Consider the following 24,630-nt stretch of genomic DNA (forward strand, 5'->3'; position numbering starts at 1 on the left):
CCTCTGTTAGAGTGCAGTCAAAGGCCCTCATATTATAACGTTACAGCTCATGTCATTTATTTGTCACTTTTTTTTCCTTGATAAGACTAGGCATAATTCCTCAGGAAAAGAAAGGGAAGGAGAAAACTATAGGCAGACATTGTAAATGACCCAAGCGACTTGTATTAAATAAAAATATATAGCCCACTGGGCAGAATTCTTTTGTGTTATTGGCACAAATGTTCATCTGCTCCATTGCTGTCATTTTTATTATTTGTTTGAGAGTTGGCCATGTATTCAATATTGTAAAAAGCAGCAGGCATTTTATTCTCTGGGAAGGAACTTACAATTTATTCTGAATTCAATGGAAACCAAGGGCATTCAGCTCTGAGAAGGCTCAAACAGTGTCCTACACGTATAGTCAGATGTTGTATTGGCATAATTCTATACATTAAGGCCCATTGTTAAGAGAGGAAGCCAAATAATTAGTTTTTCTTGAAATACATTCAAGGATGACAAGTTTATCTTCCATCCCAGGATTCACAGAAATTAAGCATTTTACTGTAAGTTAGCGCCACCTGAAATGGAACCCAAGTTTTCAAAAAGTCAGGCAGAAGTAAAAGCCAACACTGTGTTTTATATGTTTCTGGAGCACTGGGTCCCACAAAATTATGAGCAAAATGCAAAAATGGTAGTAACTAAGCATGCTCCATTTCTATACTGTCATCTCTACATTCATGGAATGATGGGGAATTATCTGGTGGAGGTAGCCAACATGGTGCCTTTCTGATGTTGTTGTACGCCAGTTCCCGTCTTCCTTGACTACTGGCCACACAGTCTGGGGCTGATGAGAGGTGGAATCCAGCAAAATCTGTAGGGCTCTACATTGGCTATACATGATCTAAATGGTGAAGAAGAGTCCAGCTTCAAAGGCCCAGTGCTTTTTTTCTTTAAAAAAAATGTTTAGGGGTACTCTCATTTTCCTCCTCATATTGAAATACTGCCCCTCAATGAGGCCAAACTTAGATTCACAAAATGTTTAGGGGTACATGGTCCCCACCCCAGAAAAAAGCACTGCAAAGGCCTATAGAGACCTGTGTAAATGCACCTCTACATAGTCCTTCATTCCTCTGTTAGCAGTATTTGGAGGGTTAGGGCCAATCCTTATGTAGTCAAACTGGCAACACCCACACATAAGAGAGAGGTGTCATCAGACTCTTTGTCCAATGTACGTGGCTGGGCAGACTTTGCAGGGTATTTCATAGACCCCTTGGTTTTCCAACTGGATTTTATCCTTGGGGTTTCTGAGGATATTGGCTATTTTTTGGTTGGCGCAAAAGGCTGTTTTGATATTGTGTTTATGGAGGATTTTGCTAATTTTATCTGTAGTGCCCTTGATATAAGGAAGGAGGGCCATGCCATTGTTTTCTTCTGTGTCTTGGTTTTTGGGGGGTGTTTCTTTTTGGATTAGCTTCGTAACCCTGTTTTGCTGGTATCCATTGGCAATTAACACATTTGAGAGATTCTGTAACTCAGTTGTCAAGTGGTCTTTGTCAGCCAGGCGTTTGGTTCTGGAGATGAGAGTCTTGGCTACGGAGTTTATTTGTGCAGGGTGGTGGTGTGATTGTGCATGTAAGTAGCGGTTGGTGTGTGTTTTGGACAAACAAACAGACGAATAAATGCACGTATCGCAGAACACAAGAATGCCGTCAAAAAAGAAGAAAAAACTTCCTCTCTTTTCCAACACATGAAAGAAACAGGACACGAAATTAATTTTGCAGATTCCAAATTGCTCTCTAACATGGAACATCACCACAAGAGAATAATCATGGAAGCCATCGAGATAGAGAAACACCCTCACAACATGAACAAGCGTGACGACACATCCCGCTTGCCAGACATCTGGAAATTAGCCCTCCCCACAAAAACTGACACCAGATCCAGAGGCACACAGAACGCCATCACCAATCAACCACACCAGACCCAAACCCAGACCCTCTCCACAGATAAATTACAGACACCATCCAGTAGCCAAACCATGGTGGCACCTCCGGATGCTGCACCCCCCTGCAATCCCTACACAGATCTGGCTGGCACAGGCCACAAAACCACAGCTCGCCCCTATACACGAAGCCAAGCCAGAGCACAACTAAATGCAGTACAGCCATCTTCTCAGAAAAACTCTTCACAAAGTTCAAGAGGTCAAGACACAAAGGCTTTAGCAACTAATCCACACCTAATGACCCACCTAAGTGGTACTCAGGATATCACTCAAGAAATCACTCAAGATATCCCTCAAGCAATTAAGGAACAAAACAAGAAAAGGCACACTAGCCTGGGAACTTCCTCTCTGCCCAGAACATTGGAGGCCATACACCACACCTCCTCAACAGTATTTATAGGAACTCAAACACTGAGATCCTGCTCTGTTCCAGTAACAAGAAGCCGAAAGCACCAGCCTGAAGATGACGAGTGAGACCTCGTCGAAACGTCGCCTAGACACCCCAACTTTTACACGGGAAGACACCCGAGGACACCAAAACCTGCATTCCTGTACCCGTGAAAATCTACGAAAGCACATATATATATATATATATATATATATATATATATATCCCTGACATACATGCTGGTGGCGCTTTTAGGATCACATCTCATTTGACCCCAACGCACGGAAAGCACATGAAGTGTTTCATGTTATTTATCTCCATGCCAGTAAATGTTTCACCTGATCAGGTATCTATTAGAGGCCCCAAATCAAGGCCAGTAAGAAGGTGAGGGTTTTAACAAACCTCATTTCATAGGAACACATAATGTAAGCTACCTTACGCTCAGTCAGTCCATTGGTCCACCTACCTCCACACTGTCTACACTGACTTGCAACAGCTCTTCAGGGTTTCAGACATTGGATGGAGGCAGGGAGTCACCCTGTCTACATTCCTCACAAACCCTAGAAGGGACAGAGATACACACAATTTCATTTCTACTCTCTCCCAAGGTAAGATGTCCTAAATGTGAGGCTGACCTGAGGACGTTGTTCAGTTTAGCACAACTCTGCTGCAGCTGCAGAATCTGCTCACATTCTGTCTCCATTATGGGTAACTTAACAATTGCATATCTTCCTGGAATACACCGCTTAGCTTTGGGGCTGGGCTCATGTCTATTTGTTCTTCTGTGGTATTCTCTAAGCAATCAGGTGAATGTTTCTCACACCAGTTGTTCTTGTGATTCAGGTGCAAGCAGAAAGTTGTAGACTCTTAAGAAGTCTACACACTTAATTGGGAGTTAGTCCCATTGAGCTCGAGAAGATGTACAGTATATAGGATTCCACTGTAAATATAGTTTCTGAATTCACTCTGCTGCACAGTGATATTCTTAGGTGGAATATGGTGCAGTGTCTTGCTAATTTAAACATTGCTTTATTTTGTTTTTTTAAAGCAGGCTCAAAAACTCACTTTTCAATAAGAATAATCTTGGGTCATCAAACTGCAGATTCAGCATTCTGCAGCCCATGCTTTAAATTCTTATCTCCTCTGCTGTTTAACAGTCTCTGTTCTTTAACTTGCATTTGCAAATGATATATATCGTTGTAAAGTCATAGCAGATCTGAACTTGCATTCTTCTATGCACCAAAGCATACTCTTATATCATCTCATTAATATGATATGACACATTTTGTACTGAAAACAAAAGACATTTTAATTTTATATTTAATTGTATTGTTTTAATTCTTTGTGTTTGTCACCCATGGCTCCTTTGGAAGGGCATAATAATAATAATAATAATAATAATAATAATAATAATATTTCATTCTTTTCTCTTTTGCCAGTTATCTCCCATTTGTTTTCATTGTCATAAGCCTTAAGAAAGCTTTGATCTCTGGCTAAAATAGTCTGTGCTTTGGCTTAATTTAAAATTAATAGATGTTTTCATAGTAGCTTTGATAGGATCAGGATTACATCTATAGATCATTATTTTATAGCAAAGGTTACTTTGTGATTCTAAGAGCACCCAATTTAATTTTGGAGGGAGGGTGGAGGAACTTCAGAAGAGTTTGCCTTGTAGGCAAAAGTATTTAAACTTTGTATGTTAATGTGATGAAATATAGTTGCTTCTAAAAGAAATAAATAAAACTATTGTTATCAGTTATGCTATTTTGTTTACCCTGAAGCAAACTTTTCCATGGCAAGGTCATTTTAAAGTTAAATTCAGAAGAAAAACCTCCTTATTAAACCACAGTCTTGCCACATCCTGTTGCTGCAACATCTGATGGGTTTAATGACAGAACATTTTATTTTTCAGGTCCCTTGACAGGTTGCGTGGTCACATGACAAACCTGCCTTTCTTAAATCTATTTTGGATTCTTTTTTTTAAGAGAGAGGGTGCAGGGTGCTAGTGGGAAAGTGAGGATGACATGGAAATTTCGCTCTGACAATTTTTTAAAGCAGAGAGCATGTTGGGAAACTGTAGGTGTAATTGGCAAGCTCGCAAAAAACCTCACATATTTTTAAAATGCTGTGCGAATGGTTAGGATAGGAAGGATTCTGCTCATCTCCAAGAACAGTATAATCTTAGACTGAAGTTTATGTCTTGAATTTCAGTTTGACCACAAACTGACTTGTATGATTTTTAGCATGCCAGCTATCTGCCTGTGTCCCTAAGTTACCTCACGTGCAAAACGAGTATTAAGATGAGAAGCCCAGTCTTAAAGAGATGTAATAACCAGATTGGTTTATATAAAAGCCACTAATGTAAGGCTTCTGTAAGGGTTCTGTGCAAGTGGAAAGAGGTGTTTGTTAAATATTTTTACATTATGAACGGATCCCTGCATCTGTTGACATTGGGACGCAATGTTCAAGCTTTCTTGAAAAATGAAAATAAAGAATAAAACAAACCATTAGTTATCCTGTTTGCTTCTAGATATATATATATGTGAATGACATCACTTAGTGACCGAACCACATTTTCATTCCCGAAATACGATAGTTCATAAAAGAAAGGATTACACATTAAGCTATCTAAAATGTGTTTGCTGCAAAACAGCTGAAACATCAATTGGGCTACAATTTTAAAACTGACTACATTTTCAGGCAGTTGCTGGGGAATAGACCCAAAACTGTCTGTTTACTGATTGTGCTTTCTGTTTGGACAAAAGAGTAAATTTTCATGCTCAGGGGTATTTGAAATAGCTTTTCTCCAGCTCTGTTTCTGTGCCCATTGCCCTGTTGCAAGATCACAGGTTTTGCTTATTTAAAAGAAATATTAGTATGCCATGACAAACATCAAATACAACATTTAGCTGTAGACCCTAATGAAAGAAACAAACTGGATTCCCTCCCCTTCTCCCCATCTGGCTTAACAGGGTTTTCAACTTCAAGTGCACTAATAAAGGGAATTCAACCCATAAGCAAATCCACTCTTCTTTTTGTTTTCAAACAGATGTTGGTGGGTATTTAAAGTAACAGTAGTATATTCATGACATATTCTCAATGACAGCCAATCAGTAGGGCCCCTTGAGATCCAGAAGTCAGGCTTCTGAGAAGGAATCCTCAAGTACGGACATACAATTAAGGGCTTCTTCTCATGGGCATGGCAATTCCTGCTCCATATGGAAGAAGTCTACCATTGTTCCAGTTTCTGGAAACAGCAAGCTGCCTTATACAAAACTGCCTTGGTCCATATTACTCAATGTTGTCTACGCAGATTGGCAGCAGCTCTCCAGGGTTTCAGGCAACAGTTATGCCCAACTCTAACTGGAGACGCTGGGTATTGAACCTGAGACCTTCATGCAAAGTAGATGTTCTTCCACCAAGCTATGGTCCTCAAAACACCAGTGTGTGGTAGATTTAAGCTGCATACTCTTCCACATGGCCTTGGATTTCTGAAGTTACTTGAGGAGCAGTGACTCAATGGAACTGTTTCCTACCCACAATGGTGCTTAAAAGTGCTGTGTCAATAGAATTTCAAAGCAAGTCCAAAATCAAATGTTCTGTCAGAATGCCCAAGGTAAAAGGTAAAAGGTAAAGGTACCCCTGCCCATACGGGCCAGTCTTGACAGACTCTAGGGTTGTGCGCCCATCTCACTCAAGAGGCCGGGGGCCAGCGCTGTCCGGAGACACTTCCGGGTCACGTGGCCAGTGTGACATCGCTGCTCTGGCAAGCCAGAGCCGCACACGGAAACGCCGTTTACCTTCCCGCTAGTAAGCGGTCCCTATTTATCTACTTGCACCCAGGAGTGCTTTCGAACTGCTAGGTTGGCAGGCGCTGGGACCGAGCAGCGGGAGCGCACCCCGCCATGGGGATTCGAACCGCCGACCTTTCGATCGGCAAGCCCCAGGCACTGAGGCTTTTACCCACAGCGCCACCCGCGTCCCACCAATGCCCAAGGTGCACAGGCTCAAATATTTGCTGATGATTGGCCAGCTGTGTGTCCCGTCCCCCCCCCCAATTGTAGCATCTTCTCAGAAGATTTGATGTCAGGAACCATTCATGGTACTTTCCGTTAATGCAGTATGACGTACCACATCACTTACTTTCCATGGTTGTTCACCAAAGCGTTCTTCTTGGTATGATTAGGTAGTGTTGCAAGTAGTGTTGCAAGCTGATCAGACAAGCAGGCAAGGCAAGCAGCAAGCTGATCACACTGAGAAAGCAAAGCTAGAGAAAAAGGTCATACAGAGCCAATCAGGCCCCCATTGGTTGATCAGGTCACCTGACCCAGCTTGGTTGGCAAGCTGCAATACCTTCTCTGGTCATTACGTTTGTGGTGCTGCTGCACAGGAAAGATCAGTTCAGTAAGCCTTTCAGCCCGTGAGCTGCCTTGGTGCCACAGATTAATAAGGTAGCTGACCTCTGGTGCTCAAGGGCCCCAATACCTTACACAGATTTTCCTAAGGAAAACTAGCATTTAGATGTACGAAGCTATCATAGTCCAGTTTCGCATATGCCACTCTGGAACCCAATTTAAGTTGCTTTCTCTCTCTAAAAATGTGCCATAGTGATGAAATACTTTTTTAAAAAAACCCAAACTCATCTTTTTAAAACTTTTAAAAAATAATAATAATCTGCGCACAGCTACAGGAAGTTTTGTTTTTGATCAGCATGGTCTTTTATTGCACAAACAAATGGAATTATCCAAGCAGAAAGGATCAACAGCCCACAAGCAAAGGGAAATGTGGGCTTTTCCAGGCTAATTCCATGACGTGGGCATGTGTTTCCCCTTCACTGTGATGTTAGGAAAGCTCCAAAGTGGTGACAGCCTTCCTGATGACATTTTGTCTATCTTAATGTAAATCAAGCAGTGGCAGGGACCACAGGGAGGAGAGGTGGAAATAGAAGGGATGTTGTGCAGCTCACTGTTGATATGCTCTGCCAGGTTCAGTCATTTCCTGCCCATCTGCCAAAAATCACAAGCGATAAATGGACATAGCCGGAGTGTGAGAAACTGCACAGCTCCAAAGTCGAGCAGGGGGTGAAGGGAATGAAAAAATAATAACCACGAGTAACGAAAACATTGCACTACTCTGTTCATCCCGCAGGTTAATGCTTAGATTATAGACCCTGTCAACTTCTTTCTTTAAATGCCTGCTATGGCTTGCTGCCTTGTCCTCAGAAGTTTTCTGAAGGCGAATAAGGGGTTGTGCGTTTTTTTTTTTTTAAAAAAACCAAAACACACACATTTGTGTGCTTTCCACTGTTGAGGAAGACATGTCGATTTATCTGTTTCACCACTATCGGCTGCGAGCGAGCGAAAACACCAATTTAGGTTCCTTATTTCTTTCATCAGCTCTTTCCCACTGTGGAAACTTCAGCATACGGAACCCCTATCCAACTGAGTCATAGCCATTTTCAAGCATTCAGGTCAGCCCCCTGCTGTTTTGTGGGTTATGCTTGCAAGCTCAGGTCAGCTTATGTGCCATGGATCAGTTCTTCTATGGACTTCCTCTTCTTTGTCCCTTTCCCCTTCAGTCAACCCAACTGTGTGTGTGTGTGTGTGTGTGTGTGTGTGTGTGTGTGTGTGTGTAACTAAATTGCAGGGGTGGAATATGAGTGATGCAATACAACAAGGCCCCAGGTGCTCCTTTCTAATGGAAGCCTGGGAGCCCAGCATTAATTTCCTTTAGGATTATGAGCTCCTTTTGGTCTTGCAGTCCCATCCTGGTTTGATTGGCTACTTACTGGCATTTTATGCTTAGCATCCGTGACCAAAGAGAAACAGGCAACACTAATTCAAGTGCCTTTAAGTGTCACTTTTGGCAGAAGTGTGTATAGAGCAATAACCCTTCTCTCCTTCTGTTTTCTTCTTCCTTGCAGTAAATGAAATAATAAGGAACGACCTCTCCAGCACCAACGTCCATTCATAGCTGGCCGTCTAGATATCCTGCTTTAAGCTCCGCTGAGACATCGGCTTCAGATAAATGGAAGATCCTCCCTGGTACCGCTCTGCTCTTTCCCTTTCTGGAATGTTTGGAACAATTACCTCTTCTCTGTATATCTATACATAAAACTAATTGGCTGGCTTCAACCAAGGAAACACCTTCTGTCAAGAAAATCATCTCAAGGAAAATGGAGGACACGAACTCTGAAATGGTGCGTTTCGCAAGTTGAAATAGGAGATGTGACACAACTGGTGACTGACTGAAAACTGGCTTTCTTTTCCTTTGGGCTCTACTGGAAGTGCCTTATTTTGTTAGCTTCTGACATCAGGACATTGTATTGGCAGCTTTGGATATGCTGCCATCCAAAGTATTTCTAGGCACAGTAACCATCAAACATACATTGGAACTTGGGGTGTGTTGGAACTGTCTGTTGTTATGGGTATAAAAACCCCTGTTGGGTTGTATCAGCTCATTCATACGCAGAGTAGATCCATTCAGATGATAGGCAAGATTTTAGTGGGTCTACCCTGAGTATGATTTAGTTAGTTACAAGCCCTGGAAAGTAAAATACGCGTCTGAATTCCTGGATTTCTTCACTTTTGAACTGTATTTTACATCTTGTTGCCTTATTCCTGATGCATTTTTTTAAAAACAAACCCAGATTGTCATCTCAGTTCTATACTTTTCAGCCTATTGCAGGTCTTTGCTCATGTATCATAGGACTGCATGTTAATACTTTGACTTAAATCAATTTCTAGACATAGCACAAGAAAATTGAACAGCACAAAATATTAAGGTTGATGGACAAAAACGTGGATACCTATATCTTCCTCAACTGTTTTATGCTTATGCTTATACATACAAACTAACATTTATGCATATATATATATATATATATATATATATATATATATATGCCTTGTGGAGGCTTTGAATTCAGCAATAATTTCTGCTTCTCAGAATGCAGTCCTGATCCCATGCAAATACTCTTGCCATTACTATGTTGTGGGTTTGTTATGTTTAAGACAATTATGCATTTTCTTTCCTCAAGCTGATAAGCAAGCACTTTAGACAGTCCAGAAGGATGCATATGAAACATGTATTAATTACCAAATGACAAAAGATGAGTTAAAAGCAAATGTAAATACCATTTTCAAAGAATGTAAAATATTTGTTCAATTATAAGATAATTATTCCACTGAAGCCTTATAACTCTCTGCTTTGTGTACAACAAATATTACCAAAAAACCAAACGTTTTAATATGCAATGCTGTATAGTATGTTTTCAGAGCAGCTTCAAGTTTATAGAGTACATATGAAACTTAAGCATGTAATGTAGTCTTTGACATGGTATTTCGTACAACCAATAATGTTGTTACCGTATAGCTAGTAATGGCATATTATGTCACATACGTAGACAAAAAGAAAGCATGGCTCCATTTTTAAAGCATTTAACATTAATATTGTGCCTTAGGAAATACGAGTGAACTACTCCACAGTTACTAAGGTGGTGACTGAGTGCAGTGTACAGTTAAAGCAAACTCAACAGGTTTCACAAAAAGGTGAAACAGTCCTAAACATTTAGAAATATTACTCTGTACAATTATGTCTTACTTACTTTTTTAAAAAAATGAAAAGCCATATTTGTAACATTTGCACATTACTGTGAAAACATAAGAATATAATATGGCTGTATGTAAATATTATAACATTACTGGTCCTTCTAATTGGGTGACTTCCCAACTGCTTAGCAAGAGATATTTATCCTGTACTCAGCTTTGTAGCAGTTGCATGCGTTTCTCCTAGACTGCCATATTATATATACATATAAATTTTGACAGTTTTCAGCTAAACTTGCAGCTAGAAAATACATCAAACGAAGCACAACTTTCCACAGAAAGCTAGATTGGTTCAACTGTTTTTGACTCCTGCGGGAGGGGGATTTTTCATAAAATGATACACTTTAAAATGTCATATGTTAGCATCTATATTCTGTATATTGCAGGCACTTCCATTTCAGGCAACTTTCAGTCTTCTGATATCATAATTGTACCATTCATCAAGAAGTGCTTCAGTATAATTTCCATTTGTTGCAACAGAAACTTGTGCGGGAGCAGCACTCCATAGATTAAACCATATTTTTGGACGCCCCTTGCCAACAATTGCTCTTTCTTCATGTATTCTACATTTAAAACATGTAGTTGCCAAGAAAGACATGGAGTTCCAGTGTAATTCTCAGACGTCCATTTCTCTCAATTTTCCTGAAATGTCAGAAGAGTGCAAGTGGAGGAACCTTCAGGCAGGCCAAAGGATTTTTGACTCTGATACAGAAATATCTTGGGCGAGGTGCTGACCACACAAGCACCACAATGTTTGCATTTCTGCAATAACTTTAGCAAGATAATCATATGTATTGTTCCCGGTATGTCACACCCCCTATTTGTCATTGTTTGTTTGTTTCATTTCTTTTGAGCTGTCTTGGAAGTTTGTTACATTCAACCCTAGCTCTGAAAAACTATGCATCTCTTGTATATGTATCCATGAATAATAATAAAAAAAACCTGGTATGAAAAACCCGTATCTGATAAGAATTTTACATTCATTTTGTGGTTTGTTTTTTGCTTATTTGTTGGCAGAAATGCTGTTGGTTTAGGGTAGATGAGCACATGCAACAGAACGGGGTGGGAACAAGGTGGGAACATCTTAAAAATGTGGAATGGGTTACAGCAGTGCAAACAAAGAAGCACATTTTTTGATGCTCCCATAGGTGAAGAAAGGAGGGAGAGAGTATTCCAAGAACAAAACTAGCAGGCTGATATCTCCAGGATATGCTAGTTTTTGTGTGTGTGTGTTTCATGGAGAGAAGCATCCCAAACTGCCATTCCTGACTTTATGTCCTGCAACTGGTCATCAGAAGTCACTGCCTGATCCACAGAGTTCTTTCTGGCTCATACCCTGATAATCAATGGTTGTATGGTAAGACTGGGAATTATCTGGAATTTGTAGAATCAGCTGGCACACTGCTATACTAGAACAAATTCATGTTGTCACGAAGCAAATCCACCATGGCTCTGGAACTGATGATCAAGGGACGAGAGTCCAGCATACATTTTGAACTTGAAACAACATGCTGTATTCTGCCAGAGAAAGAATTACTGAGCCCTGGTCTATCTATGCATGCCACAGAATGACATGGTATGAGTGGTGTGTAATAGCTCACAATGCAGAGCTAGTTACAGTCATACTACAGCCCATCAGCATCCTGTCTCTGGAGGTCGGGTGACACCAGAAGGGTGCTAGAGGTCTGGCCCTCAGCCTGCCTGACTCTAGCTTCCAGGTAGCCTCCCACCCTCCAACACGAATGCCTGATATGGCACCCCATCTATAGTTTCTTGGGATTGATATTTATGGGGGCAGTTTTTATCAGGGTAATTAAGTCCCAGTTCAAGGCAGGAATGCTTCGTATTTTAATGTCTGTAGTGAGAACGTGTGTGTACAATTGTATGTGCACTGTCTTCTACGTTGCATTACATTAGGAACCGGGGCGAGCCTACATGCATGACGTCAGGGGTGATGCTAGTCTGTGCTCACACATTGGGTTGTATCCAATGAAGTCATCTTGTTCAGGCAAGGACTTCCGCTTGCACAACAGAGCACCCCCCCTCTCCCCCCCCCCCCGTGCCCACTATCTGTTCTGGGAGTTCTTTCAAACCTCCAGAACATTTGGGGAGACAGAGGATGGAGAGGAAGTTCTATTGTGAAAAGGAAAGCCCTTGTATGAACAGGATAGCTTTGTTTGAATGCAGCCCATCCCAGGTTCAATCCCAAGCATCTCCAGACAACTTTTTTGAAAGGGAAGGAGCTCAAAGACAGAATGGATATTTCCTATGCACAGTGGTCCCGTTTCAAACCCCATTTGAAAGATCTCGGTTAAAAGGATTGGAAAAGAGCTCTGCCAAGGGCTTTGGAGAACCACACAGCACCACAGGCATATAAGTTGTCGTATAATTACAGTTCAGTTTTTGTTATATATGCTAGCTGTGACTCAGGATTATGCAAAATAAACAGCAAAACTAATAGAAATTTTAGTGCCTATAGTTCACATGTGTAGCACTTAATACCTGCCTGGTATCTATTTTAATTGATTTTTTTTTTAAGAGAAAAGGCACGTATCTTATAAATGAAGTGAATGTCTAAACAAAATCTGAGCTACATGGGAATGCTGAATTGCAGATGTGGGGAAGTTTTGGCCCTACAGATGCTGCTGAACTACAATTCCATTCATGCTCATCAAGCATGGTCATGTAGTTCAGAAACATCTGGAGGGTCAGATTTGCCATTATTTAACAAGTCAGGCATTGTTTTGGTCTCTCTTCTTTCCCTTGCGTTTTGTAAGATATTTATTCTGGTCTGGTTTTGTGTGAGACAGCTTTAAGGAGCACAGATTTGTAAACAAAAAATGCATGCAAGTGCCGAAACCTTTCCCATTCAGTGCTCATGTGTATAAATCAGTGATTTCCCCCTTTAATTACAAGTGTCATTCTTATACAGTGGTACCTCGGGTTAAGAACTTAATTCGTTCTGGAGGTCCGTTCTTAACCTGAAACTGTTCTTAACCTGAGGACTCACTTTAGCTAATGGGGCCTCCCGCTCCCACTGCGCTGCCGCGGCGCGATTTCTGTTCTCATCCTAAAGCAAAGTTCTTAACCTGAAGCACTATTTCTGGGTTAGCAGAATCTGTAACCTGAAGCGTCTTTAACCCGAGGTACCACTGTATAGGACAACATGCTAGATTAATACAGGATTTGTACTTGGGTGGTGGTAAGTTCATAGCAAATTATTCCCCCGCCCCCAGCAAATTGCCAGCATGTACGTTGGCACATTTAAAGCAGTGACTCCTTGAGAGTGCAAAGGCAAGATGCATGCTGCTAAATTCCATGGTGGATACCTATCAGAGAGCCATGCTTCTCTGTGCTCTTCTGCATTTGAAGCCAGGAAGAAAACGGCAAAAAGACACACCCTTTCAGACAGCATGCACAAGCTGTAGGGAAAAACCCCCACAACATTAGACAAATTTGTCCAGCAGTAAGTGTTTAAAAACAGGGCATTCTTTTACTATCCTGTATTGTAGGCAGATTGTGCAAGAAATGACAACAGCTCTGGACAGTCATTTTTTCTTAGCAGAGGAAAAACCTCAACTATTTGCCAGACGATGGTTAACTCCATAACAGATATAGGAGCAGCTGTCAAGTTATTTCAGAAGGGACCTAAAGTAGAGCCCAGAATTTCAGAATTCTGCATGAGGCAGATACCATTTTACATGGTCAAGAGGTACAGAACATTGCCTAGAACACTATACAAGCTACAAAAAGTAAACCAGTTTCTCTTCACAGCATATGTGATATCAGGTCATAACCACGGTAATTTCCTTGGTCGTAGGGTAGCTGTTGAAAGCAGGGAGAAGCAATAGTGTTTGGAGAGACTGGTCTGCCAGCAGGAGCTCCTATGGATATTGATTTAAGACCAGATGCCAAACCACACCATCTGCAAATAGCCTGCAGAATCCCCATTCCAAAGGAATATCAGCAAGCACCTGTGAACTGCTAAGTGCAGAACAGCCAGCCTCAGAGAGAAGGGTTAGCATAGCTGATTCACAGGGTCCATTCCCACCCAACTGTTAGAAACCTAAACTGTTTAACTACAATAGGCTGGCACTGCTGAAGAATTAATGCTCCACATGCAACTTGAGGCCTAACCTGGAATATTGATACCTAAGGTCATGACTACTGCATAGGTATATAGATGCCATTTATTGTTTAGAAACTGCAAAAGTCCTTTACAAAGTTTGCTGTTTTGTAGGGCACTTGGTACTCCTATTTTGGCCAAGGGGAAACTATTGCCATCTTTTCAAAAGCCAAAGCTTAAGTCCATGCAGGTGTTTAGGGATACTCTCATTTTGACTCAAGAAAACCACCATTTTATAGTTCAAATCAGGAAAAATAAATACAGTAAATGGACAAAAGTACAAGGATTCACAAAATGTTTAGGGGTATGTGTACCCCCTGCGTCCCACCAGGGGGAAAAAGCACTGAGTCCATGAATAACCATTCAACCTCTGCTTCATTTAAAAATGACACCACCTGTCTCTGATCATTTCTCTAGGATTTGCACATGAATTTGTAGAAATAACTTCAGTTTTCCAAAGGTTTCTGTGAGTGCAGTACTCTCTGATTTGGGACTAGAGCCTTTGCCCATCATGGCAACCAAACTTTCCACTTCAGAAGTGGAGTTTCTATGAGCCAATGTGAGTGAAGGAAGCATCTCCACCATCAATTGGCCCAAATTCCATCACTGTGGCCAGCAAGTGTGAGCTGTCCTGGACCTCCCATTGCAGTACTCTCTGCAATGCCTAGAATTTATTCTGCTTTTTTTCATGGTCCAGCCAAATCAATAACGCTGGGGTGAGTGGAATATTCCTAGGACACAGGCTTCTGGTCAGGAATGGTTGCATATTAAGATATATATTCATTTGATGTTTTACATGAACAAAAAATATCCAGTGCTGGGTGTAGTACTTAAAGAGTACAAATGAACAAAGGGCTCATCTGTCAGCGTGGCTACCTATAGGCCTGGTAATTGACCTAAAACCCCAACATTTCCCTTTCCCTTCCCCACACCCAGCACCATGAGATTTAGAAATAATAAACATTCCATCCATTTTCGATTGACGCACTTACACACAGGAATGAGATTGCAGCATAACCCTGCAAAATGAAATGTTCATCACTTCTGTAAGGTGACAGAGAACACAGAGGGGGTCACTATTTGCCATGTAACCCTGATTTCTATCTCAGTAATGTGGCTGAACTATTTGGATCAAAATGAAAGCCACAAAATTGACTCAAACTTGGCTTTCAGTAGTTTTGTGTGTCCAGGTGGAAGCTGGAGATTCCTGGACAACACCAGATTTCTGGCTGACCTCCCTGTTCCTCTGTATGACACCTATAAACAGATGCTTGATTGCTATTTTTTCACTTGCAATGGAAAGAATCCCAGGGTACAACTCTTGTACATTACAATCCCAATCCCAAAATTTTCCTATACTTACTTTTCTGAACTCAATGGGATTTTCTTCTTAGCTGACAGGTATAGGATTGTGCTGAAAACTACCTTCCCTGTAGGAATTTAGTATTATGAAGTGACCCTTTGGAGGGATTCAATAACCCAAGGTAATAACATTCTCTTGCTCTTGGGATCACTAATACAGATTCAGATCTTGGAGATCCTGATTTCCTTCCTTTTTGACTGGAGGCAAGCTCACTGAGGTGAATGCTACACTGCAGAGTGGGAATGGGACAGAAATGTGAAGTAAAAAAAGCAACCCTTCAAAATTTGCACTTCTTTGAATATTGCAATTCAGTTCTCCAGCTAAGTAATAGGTGCAAAAAAATATGCATTAATATTAGGGGAAATTGCTTTGCAAAAAATAAGTACAATAGGCAAAATTGCATACAAAAAGGTGTTTCGTGGGAGAAATATGCCCTGTAAAAAGCTGGTGAATTTTCAGGAGCATTTTTTGAAAATCGCAAATTGATGTCGAAACATAGGGAACTGAATTTAAGATTGGAATAATGAGAAACTGAGAGAAACAGAAACTGCTGAATTTACCCATCCCTATTGTAGAGTTAGTGTGAGGAATATTATAGGCATCATGATCTCTTGTCATGGGATGAAATGCGATGGCACCTCCTGTTTCACTAAAGGCTGCAATTCTGTGCATGCGTTCTTCTGTGTAAATGTCCATAATGACTGGGTTGCAAGCATTCATTATATTAAAAATGTACTTAAGATTTAAATGAAATTGTCTGGGCGATTTTACCCTGCTTCTGAAGTCAGTTCAGGACGTTTTATTGCTGAATAAATTAATGCAGTGTACAGTAAGCAGAGACAAGCCTGCAGCAATGCATAATGAGGCATGCAGTTCCAAGAATTTATTTGCTTGTAGTACAGTACTGTACATAGTTGTCCTTGTTGCCATCTGTGAAATCTGTTGGAAAGTATGCAAGGAGCATATATTCCATGGCACTTCCTGTCTCCAGCTTGTTTTAGTCTCTATTTGCCTTTATGAATGAATGAATAATTTCTGTCCCTGATAGAAGTTGCTAGTAAAGTGGGGATGGAGGTATGGGATCCATTGGTGGTAATACATACTGGAAGAGTTCAGACCTCACAGGAATGAGCCACAAGAGGCCTTAGGCTTGTGTGTTACCCACCCCCTTGTCCTCCAGTGCTGCTATAAGAAAGAGTTTGGTGACTATTTTATCTTGTTGTTTGGTCTGAACTTGACAAGCTGGTTGATCATAACGGGGACTAGTTTGGAAGAAACCAGCTCCTAATCCTGAGTTATGAATCTGGTTGTTTCAAGGAACCACAGTTAAGATTATCCAGTTTAGGGTTCAGATGTGGTTAACTGTGGTTACAAAAAATGGGAATGAAAGCTTCTGATATCCTCTCAGCTCTGCTAGAGTAGGATATGTGGAGGCACACAAGTCCAATGTTTGCTGTGACTCATTTTTGTTACACTAAACCAAGGCTGATCTTTATGTCCGAACTAGTTCACTGTTTGTCCTATAGCTTAGCAAGTTGTCAAATGATATCAGGCTATAAATTAAAGCTGTTTTATTGCAATTATTTGCATGGTTTTAGTAATTTTTATACATGTATTATTGTTTTATTATATATCAATTACAGTGGTACCTCGGGTTAAGAACGTAATTTGTTCCAGAGGTCCATTCTTAACCTGAAACTGTTCTTAACCTTAGGTTTTATTGCAATTATTTGCATGGTTTTAGTAATTTTTATACATGTATTATTGTTTTATTATATATCAATTACAGTGGTACCTCGGGTTAAGAACGTAATTTGTTCCAGAGGTCCGTTCTTAACTTGAAACTGTTCTTAACCTTAGGTACCACTTTAGCTAATGGGGCCTCCCATTGCTGCCGCACCACCGCTGCACAATTTCTGTTCTCATCCTGAAGCAAAGTTCTTAACCCGAGGTACTATTTCTGGGTTAGCAGAGTCTGTAACCTGGAGCATCTGTAACCCTAGGTACCACTGTATTGTTTTTTCTATGTTTTTAGCGGTTCTCATTCACTATGTTACATGGAGAAATGAAGAAAATGGAGTCATGGCACGCATTCCTTTCTTTCTTACAGGATATTCTGCCAAATTGCTAAATCCAAGGTTTTGAGGTTAGCCCTCCCTTGATCCTGTTCACTTTTCTTCCAGAAACATGAGCCATTCTTAACTATATCTGGTGTGTGAGGGGTTTTTTTATAACATGATCTGTTTTTTGGTATGGAGAACTGTTGCTGTGTTGGACTCATGGAATAACTGATACAAAATAGGTAAGACGATCTTTTCATTGGGTAGCTACCAAAAGTGACTAAAAATATCTGTGTTGGGGAGTAACTTTGGTCTCTGTTTATCTAGATGACAATTAACTGCGTCTCTGTTTTGCTTGCACACTGTATTTCCTGAGAGATTGCTTACCCTTTGCACAAACAGAAGTTTATTCGTGAAAAGGGATCACCACATCTACTTGGGGTTGTAACCAGTGCTAGTCCTACTCAGAGCAGACCCATTGAAATTAATGAACCCAAGTTAGACATGCCCATAAACTTCAGTGGGTCTACTCTGAGTAGAGCTAGCATTGGCTATAATCTCCTGTATCTACTGAGGCCAGGACAGTTTTCAGCTCATCTGCTAAACTTGGTCAACTATATTATTTCAGTAGCAGCCAATGAGGCGGTGCAGGTGGAGCTTCCCAACACACTGAGTTGCTGCCATTTCCTAAAAGGGAGAAGGGTGGGAAATGAGGCATGGAGTCAGGTATAGCAGAGTAGCCAATCTGACATACCTGCTGCCACATGCTGCACCACACCTCTCTCCAGGCATGTTACCCTCTCCCTCTCAGTAAGCACCAGAGACCCTTGGTGTTGGGAAGCCAGAAGAGCCATGGAGGCCAACCAGCTGGTACTCCATTACTTTTATGAGGTCAGTAGGATATGGAAGATATAAAGGAGTACAAGGAACTTCTTCGTGCAGTGCATAGTTAAAGTATGGAACTTGCTCCCACAGGAGCAGTGGTGGCCATCAGTTTGAATAGGTTTAAAGGAGGATGAGACTAATTCATGGATGATAAGTCTACCAATGGCTGCTAGCCTTGATGGCTATGCTCACTTCCATGGTCAGAGGCATTATGCTTCTGAATACCAGTTGCTAGAAACTGAAGAAGGGGAGAGGGCTCTTGTACACAGGTCCGGCTTGCAGGTTTCCCCCTGGAAGAACAGGATGCAGGGCTAGATGCAGGGCTGCAGGGCTTGTTAGAAAAGTTCAGTACTGTTTTCTTCTCTAGCTCTTTGCCCAAGAAGTGAAATTTGCAAGAGGTAAAGTTTGGAGTGCTGCTAATAATGCCTGCACTTCCAGGCCTCAGAGCATCATCAGCAGTTCTTCAAGACAGACTGCTATCAATACCTGAAGCCACTTTGGACCTCAGGAATGAGATGGGTTGTCAGGCTGAGTAAATGGGAGTCAAATATGTATTGAAGTCAGACTCACTAAGGACGGAATAATCAAAGTCATCAAAGCTCAGTGCATAATAGCTCAAGACAAGAGGTCTCGCAAATATTGTTCTTGTATCATCATAACCACAAGGGCTACTCGGATGTGGGTTTTAGAGACGTTTAAATTAGCAAAGAGTGCTTGTCATTAATCTTTTATAATAGCTTCTGGGAGGCACAGTTCATTTAAACATTTTACATTTTTATTACTTATGTATGCAGGGCAGCAATTAAAGCTGTCGTGGTCATATAATGAAGACTAATGAAACCAAGAGTATGGTAAGTTTTTCATTTGCTGTCAGTCTGAATAATCTTCTTCCACCCAAAGCATGAACGCTCTCCTTAGAAGTTGCAACAGGCGACAATGTCAGCATCGCCACCACTTTGTGAACTTCAAGACCATTCACACAAGCACTTTAACAAGACATTTTGCTGCCTGAGGCAGAGCAGAAAACAGAGCCCTCGCCTTTGGGCGTAAAACCCTGGGGTAACTATTTTGGGGCCTGAGGCAGAAAAGCCCACAAGTGCTTTCCCGTTTCTGTGCCACTAAAAATCCAGCCGCAATAGATTATCCCCCTTCGTGACGCTCCATTTCAGCTTCCTGAGGTGGCTGCCTCACTCTGCCTAATGCTAGGGCCAGCTCTGCATCTTGATCAAATGTAATTGCACTTGCAGCATCTTAAACTGATTCTCAGAAATGTCTGTAGCAGATAATCTAGCGTGGAATGGACAATCTGCCAATGTAGGCAGCAAATCTAGTGTCAGAAACTTGACACTGGATTAACTGCCTTCACTGGCAGATTTTAATAACCAGCACAGTAAGTGAAGGCCCTAATACTGAAATCCTAAGAAGCCATGGGTATGCAGAGTAGCCAACACCAAGCAACCACTGCTGTGGCCCTGTGCAAGGCAGTTTCCTACATTTCTTTGAAGCAAAGATATTAAACTAGTTTCAAATGCAAAGGATCAGGTCAGCTGAGAGAGTGAAAGGGATTCTTCTGACTAGGAGCCCATTTTGGAATCTTTCAGTACTTCAGCCACTACATCCACACTGTCTTCACATCCCTTATGTCTGAAGCTAGTGTAAAGTATCACTTTAATAGCACTTCTTGTACAGAAAGCTTTCCTCTCATATACCCAGTAAGAATACCGGAAACTAATGCTTATTTGACTTTATATACAAGTTTTGGCACACTTAATTCAGTTGAAAGGAACGCGGGTGGCGCTGTGGGTTAAACCACAGAGCCTAGGGCTTGCCGATCAGAAGGTCGGTGGTTCAAATCCCTGTGACGGGGTGAGCTCCCGTTGCTCGGTCCCAGCTCCTGCCAACCTAACAGTTCGAAAGCATGTCAAAGTGCAAGTAGATAAATAGGTACCGCTCTGGCGGGAAGGTAAACAACGTTTCCGTGCGCTGCTCTGGTTCGCCAGAAGTGGCTTAGTCATTCTGGCCACATGACCCGGAAGCTGTACACTGGCTCCCTTGGCCAATAAAGCGAGATGAGCACCACAACCTCAGCGTCGTCCACGACGGGACCTAATGGTCAGGGGGTCCCTTTACCTTTACCTTTACCTTTACCTTTACCTTTACCTTTAATTCAGTTTAAAGACATCAGTTGTGGCAAGTTGATAGTGATGCAGAACTTGGGAGAAATGAAAAAAATGAGAAGCAGGGAGAAACAGCAAACTGATTTATTCAACCATCCCTATCACAAACAGGCCACGATGGTGGCATTGCACTTTTATCACAACTATAAGAAGAAAATATTCTGCCCAGCATATAATGGCCTTGCCTTCAATTTCTTCCACTCAGTCTCTGTTCATTGAATTTGTCGTAGACAAGGAGGGCTGTTGTTTTTTCTCCTCTTTTTACGCAGTGTCAGCTCAGAACTGTTTTATAAATAAATGCATTCTTTTTAAAAATGGGAATGCTAGACTGACTGGCAGCACAATATTGCATATGTCTGTTTAAAAATAAGCCCAGCTGAGTTTGAGGGGGCTTTCTCCCAGATAAGTGTGTGCAGGATTGCAGCTTCTTTATTCCCAGGGCTAGAAATTATTCTGTTGGGTGCCTTGCAAAGGGGTGAGTGTTTCAATGCAAAAGCCCATGATGAGATAACAACATCTTGATGGTTGTGTTTTCTGGGCCACTATGAAATAGAGTTTTGGAGGGGAAATGGGGATTAGTCATCCCACAATTAGTCATCCTGCAGTGTAGTTTGATCCATGAGCGATTTGATCTGTGCTTCAGAAATGCCGTGCTGTGACCAAAGACCCAATTTTCAGGGTGGTGATTTTTTGATATATATTTGTGTGTGTGTGTTTTTAAAAAACTGTCTCATGTTATAATTAAGGATTTGGACATGAAAAAGTTGACTGCTGCAGTTTTGGGGCTCCGGCTAAGTAGGTTAAAGGGAACATACACCATAAGAACTGCTATGTCTAGGCATGCATTTATTACATTTCATTTGCATCTGTACCAGTTTCACATTTCACTTTTTTCCTCTACTTCATCTTTGCTTCCTTTTCTGCCTTTTGGAGAGCTATTTTAGAAAGCCTGCCACCCACAGAATGCAGTTCACCAACGCTTTTCAGTAATTTCCTCCCCCCAAGACAACCACTTCCCTCTTCTTCTTCTCTCAGTTGCATTCTGTACCAGCACCATGACTCTACACGTCCTCCTTGAGTTCCCTTGAGTTTTGTCAATGTGGGGTAGCATCATTAAGGGTTAGCAGCTGAACATTTTATTCTAATTGCGTTGCCATCTGAGCAAGAAAGAAACCAATAGATGGGATTAACAAAGCCACAGTTTGATTGAAGGCACATGGCCTATTCCATCAGCTAAGACCAATGTGAAGGGGGAAGGAAAGCCCTACCATTAGATCGTCTGGGATGGCCGCCTCAGGCAGCAAAGACTGGCGTGGTGGGGGAGAGCAGGGACAAGTGGTGCTGGTTAGGCCCGATAGTGTGCCCTGCACCCGCTAAACAACTTTATCCCTTCGGTTGCAATGAAGTACACAGGCAGTGTTCAAGCAAGACTCTATACTCGCAATACATTTAAAGCACATCCAGATCAGAAAGATTCCTGGGAGCTATAGATTGCCCCTCACAGAGTTACAATTCCCAACATTCTTCACTAATGCCAGAATCCTGAAGGCGGAGGGTATTTGCTTTAAATGTATGTTGTCTGCCAACTCCCAGGGGCCGAGGGATCTCCAATATTTGCCCCCTCCAAGTTGATGGGCATTGCCATTCAAATGGTGTGTGTGTGTGTGTGTGTGTGTGTGTGTGTGTGTGTGTGTGTGTGTACCACATCATGTGATCAGTTATGTGGGTGGGGTTTACCTGCCCCCCCAAAAAAAAATTATTCAAGTTGGCACCCAGTTGTCTACCCAGCCTAAGATTCAACTTCCAGTCTGGTCAGCTTCTATACAAGAAATGGGAGGCCCACCATTTTGCCTTCACCTCAAACAGCAATAGGTCTCAGGCTATCCCTTTGGAGAAGGTAGTTCTAAGTTATCCTTACAAGACACTGAGGCCAGCCATGATGTCCCCTGACACTACTGAGGTCAAACCTGAGCTATACCTGATGGATAACCCTCCCCTCTTGCAGGAATAGCAGGTGTGAAGTGGTCACTCATATCTGCTGCCTATAACTCTGCTGCATATAGCTTTTCTTCAGAACTCTAGGGCAGCGGCAGACCTGCTCCAAATGTTGGTCCAAGCTGTGAATATCCTCTTAGCCCCAAGATGCCAGGAATGCCAAGCACCTTCCCACTCTCAGGATATTGGTGCCATTTTCCATGTCCACACTAGTCTTGGAGCTTAAAGGTGGACCTTGACAGAGAAGGGAGCGGAGCCTCAAGGCTCATGATGATTTTTCTGTTGAAAAAAGAGAAATCTCTGTTTTATCTTTTTAGAGGAGGAGCCATAGCTTAGTAGTAGAGTATATAATTTGCACATTAGTCCGGGTAAGCCATAATGGGCAAGATGTGCCCATGGCTTGACTGACTCAGGGTGGATCTACACATGGGGGGAGGGGAACTATAAAGAAGTCAGAAATTAAATCATGATAACAAAACACTATAGAAAGGTTTTGTGCTTTCTGGCACCATCTGGCGTTGTGTGTTTATAACACATTCAAATCATTTTTTTTTACTAATGTTTTTTATCCTTCTCCAGTGTAGGGCCATTGCTTTCACTCCCAAATATTTTCATAATACATGTTTTGTGCCTTTGCTGGTGGCTGCCTCTTATTCACTCAGAGAGAGAGAGATGCTAGGAAAGAGTGAGGTGATCTATATAGGGGAGGGGATACGTGGGGATCAGCCTTTTGGAAGAGAGCTTGCACCCTGACTTCCACCTCTTCAGCCTGAGCTTTAACCCCTTTCTCTGGAGTCCCCAAGAAGGAGGCTAATAAAACCCTGAGACCTGGCAACCTTACTTGAACGAAACCCAAAGGAAAAGATTAATACTACAAGCCATGGGTATTTTTTGCTAGTTGGAGACCTGGCAAATGTGCTTCTTGTGCCAGCAACGCCTTCAGTTGGCAGGAGTGCTTGGAGACCAGCAGTCACAGAAGATTAAATTCTCTGCGTCCTGAGACTCTAAAATGGGAAGCATTCCCATCATGCCTTTTGTGCAGTTAACTGTGGTGCACAGACTCATCAAATAGGTTCAGAAATGGAAATGAATTTGGCTATTACTTCTACATGCCCTCCCATGGCATGCAAAATGCTGTCGCACTAATTTGCTGTCACTTGCAAAACAGGCCGTTGTTTTCAGTTTGCACATGAGGAGCTGCCACTAAGAGGCTAAGAAGGGGAATTGGATTTCAGAATAAGGTGGTCAGGTTTGGCTCAGAAGTGTCAATATAGTTCAGGCTTGCACCCTGGTCCTAACATTGTTTAATTTGTCCTTTGTTTAATTACAGTAATATCTCTAGAAGTCAAAGGTGGGAAGCCTGTGGACTTCATCTCCCATCAACCCCATCCAACATGGTAAATACTTAGGGATTATGGGAGCTGGAGTCCAGTGACACATTGTGACCCACAGGTTCTGCACCCTTGATTTAAGTACAATTCTATGCAGAATACTATGCAAGGTGTTACTCTCATGTTACTACAGTCTAAGCAATGCAACATTGCTGTTCTAATGACATGCAGTTTCTTTTTCCTGGTTTCTGAATGCTTTTAATTATGCTGGATGAACTGGGCTGTCCTGCAGGCAAGGTCTGCTTGTGTGTCAACTTTCTGGATCAGCTTCTGAAAACAATAAAACTGAAACAGCATAAGCTCTCACAAGAGATGCACTGCTCCATATCGGGATGAGCAAGAACTCATTGCCATTGCAACAAGAAATGGGAGGAAGCACAGGCTGCAGGCAGAGGAAAGCCAGTTGGACATGTGACCAGCAGCTTGGAGAATGTGTGTTGAGATGGCACACAAATAATACCAGGAACCACAGTAATGCTGAACTGCTGCCCCTCACGCAAATACTTTAGTTAAAGCGCGAGCTCAAATTCAAATGATTAAAGAGCCATGCGTGACAAAGGCAACACTGCAGACACATCCTGTTTTGGTTTGGGTTTTATTGGCAAGTTGTGGTACGTACCGACATGGCAAATACAGTCCAAGTCTGGAGACAGACAA

General features: G+C 41.8%; 1 protein-coding gene across 3 annotated transcripts in view; it reads left to right on the plus strand.

The window, feature by feature from the left end:
• Window positions 1-10,933, plus strand: part of NFATC1 (nuclear factor of activated T cells 1) — a 131,853-nt gene extending 120,920 nt beyond the window's left edge. For all 3 annotated transcript variants that reach the window (XM_028737511.2, XM_028737510.2, XM_028737512.2), the window contains exon 10: window positions 8,293-10,933. In XM_028737511.2, the coding sequence (XP_028593344.2) occupies window positions 8,293-8,342 (50 nt within the window). In that variant the 3' untranslated portion in view covers window positions 8,343-10,933. The remainder of the gene's footprint in view (window positions 1-8,292) is intronic.
• Window positions 10,934-24,630: the final 13,697 nt, after the last annotated feature.

This window comes from Podarcis muralis, chromosome 8, assembly GCF_964188315.1.
Source record: "Podarcis muralis chromosome 8, rPodMur119.hap1.1, whole genome shotgun sequence".
In the NCBI taxonomy this organism is placed as follows: Eukaryota; Metazoa; Chordata; class Lepidosauria; order Squamata; family Lacertidae; genus Podarcis; species Podarcis muralis.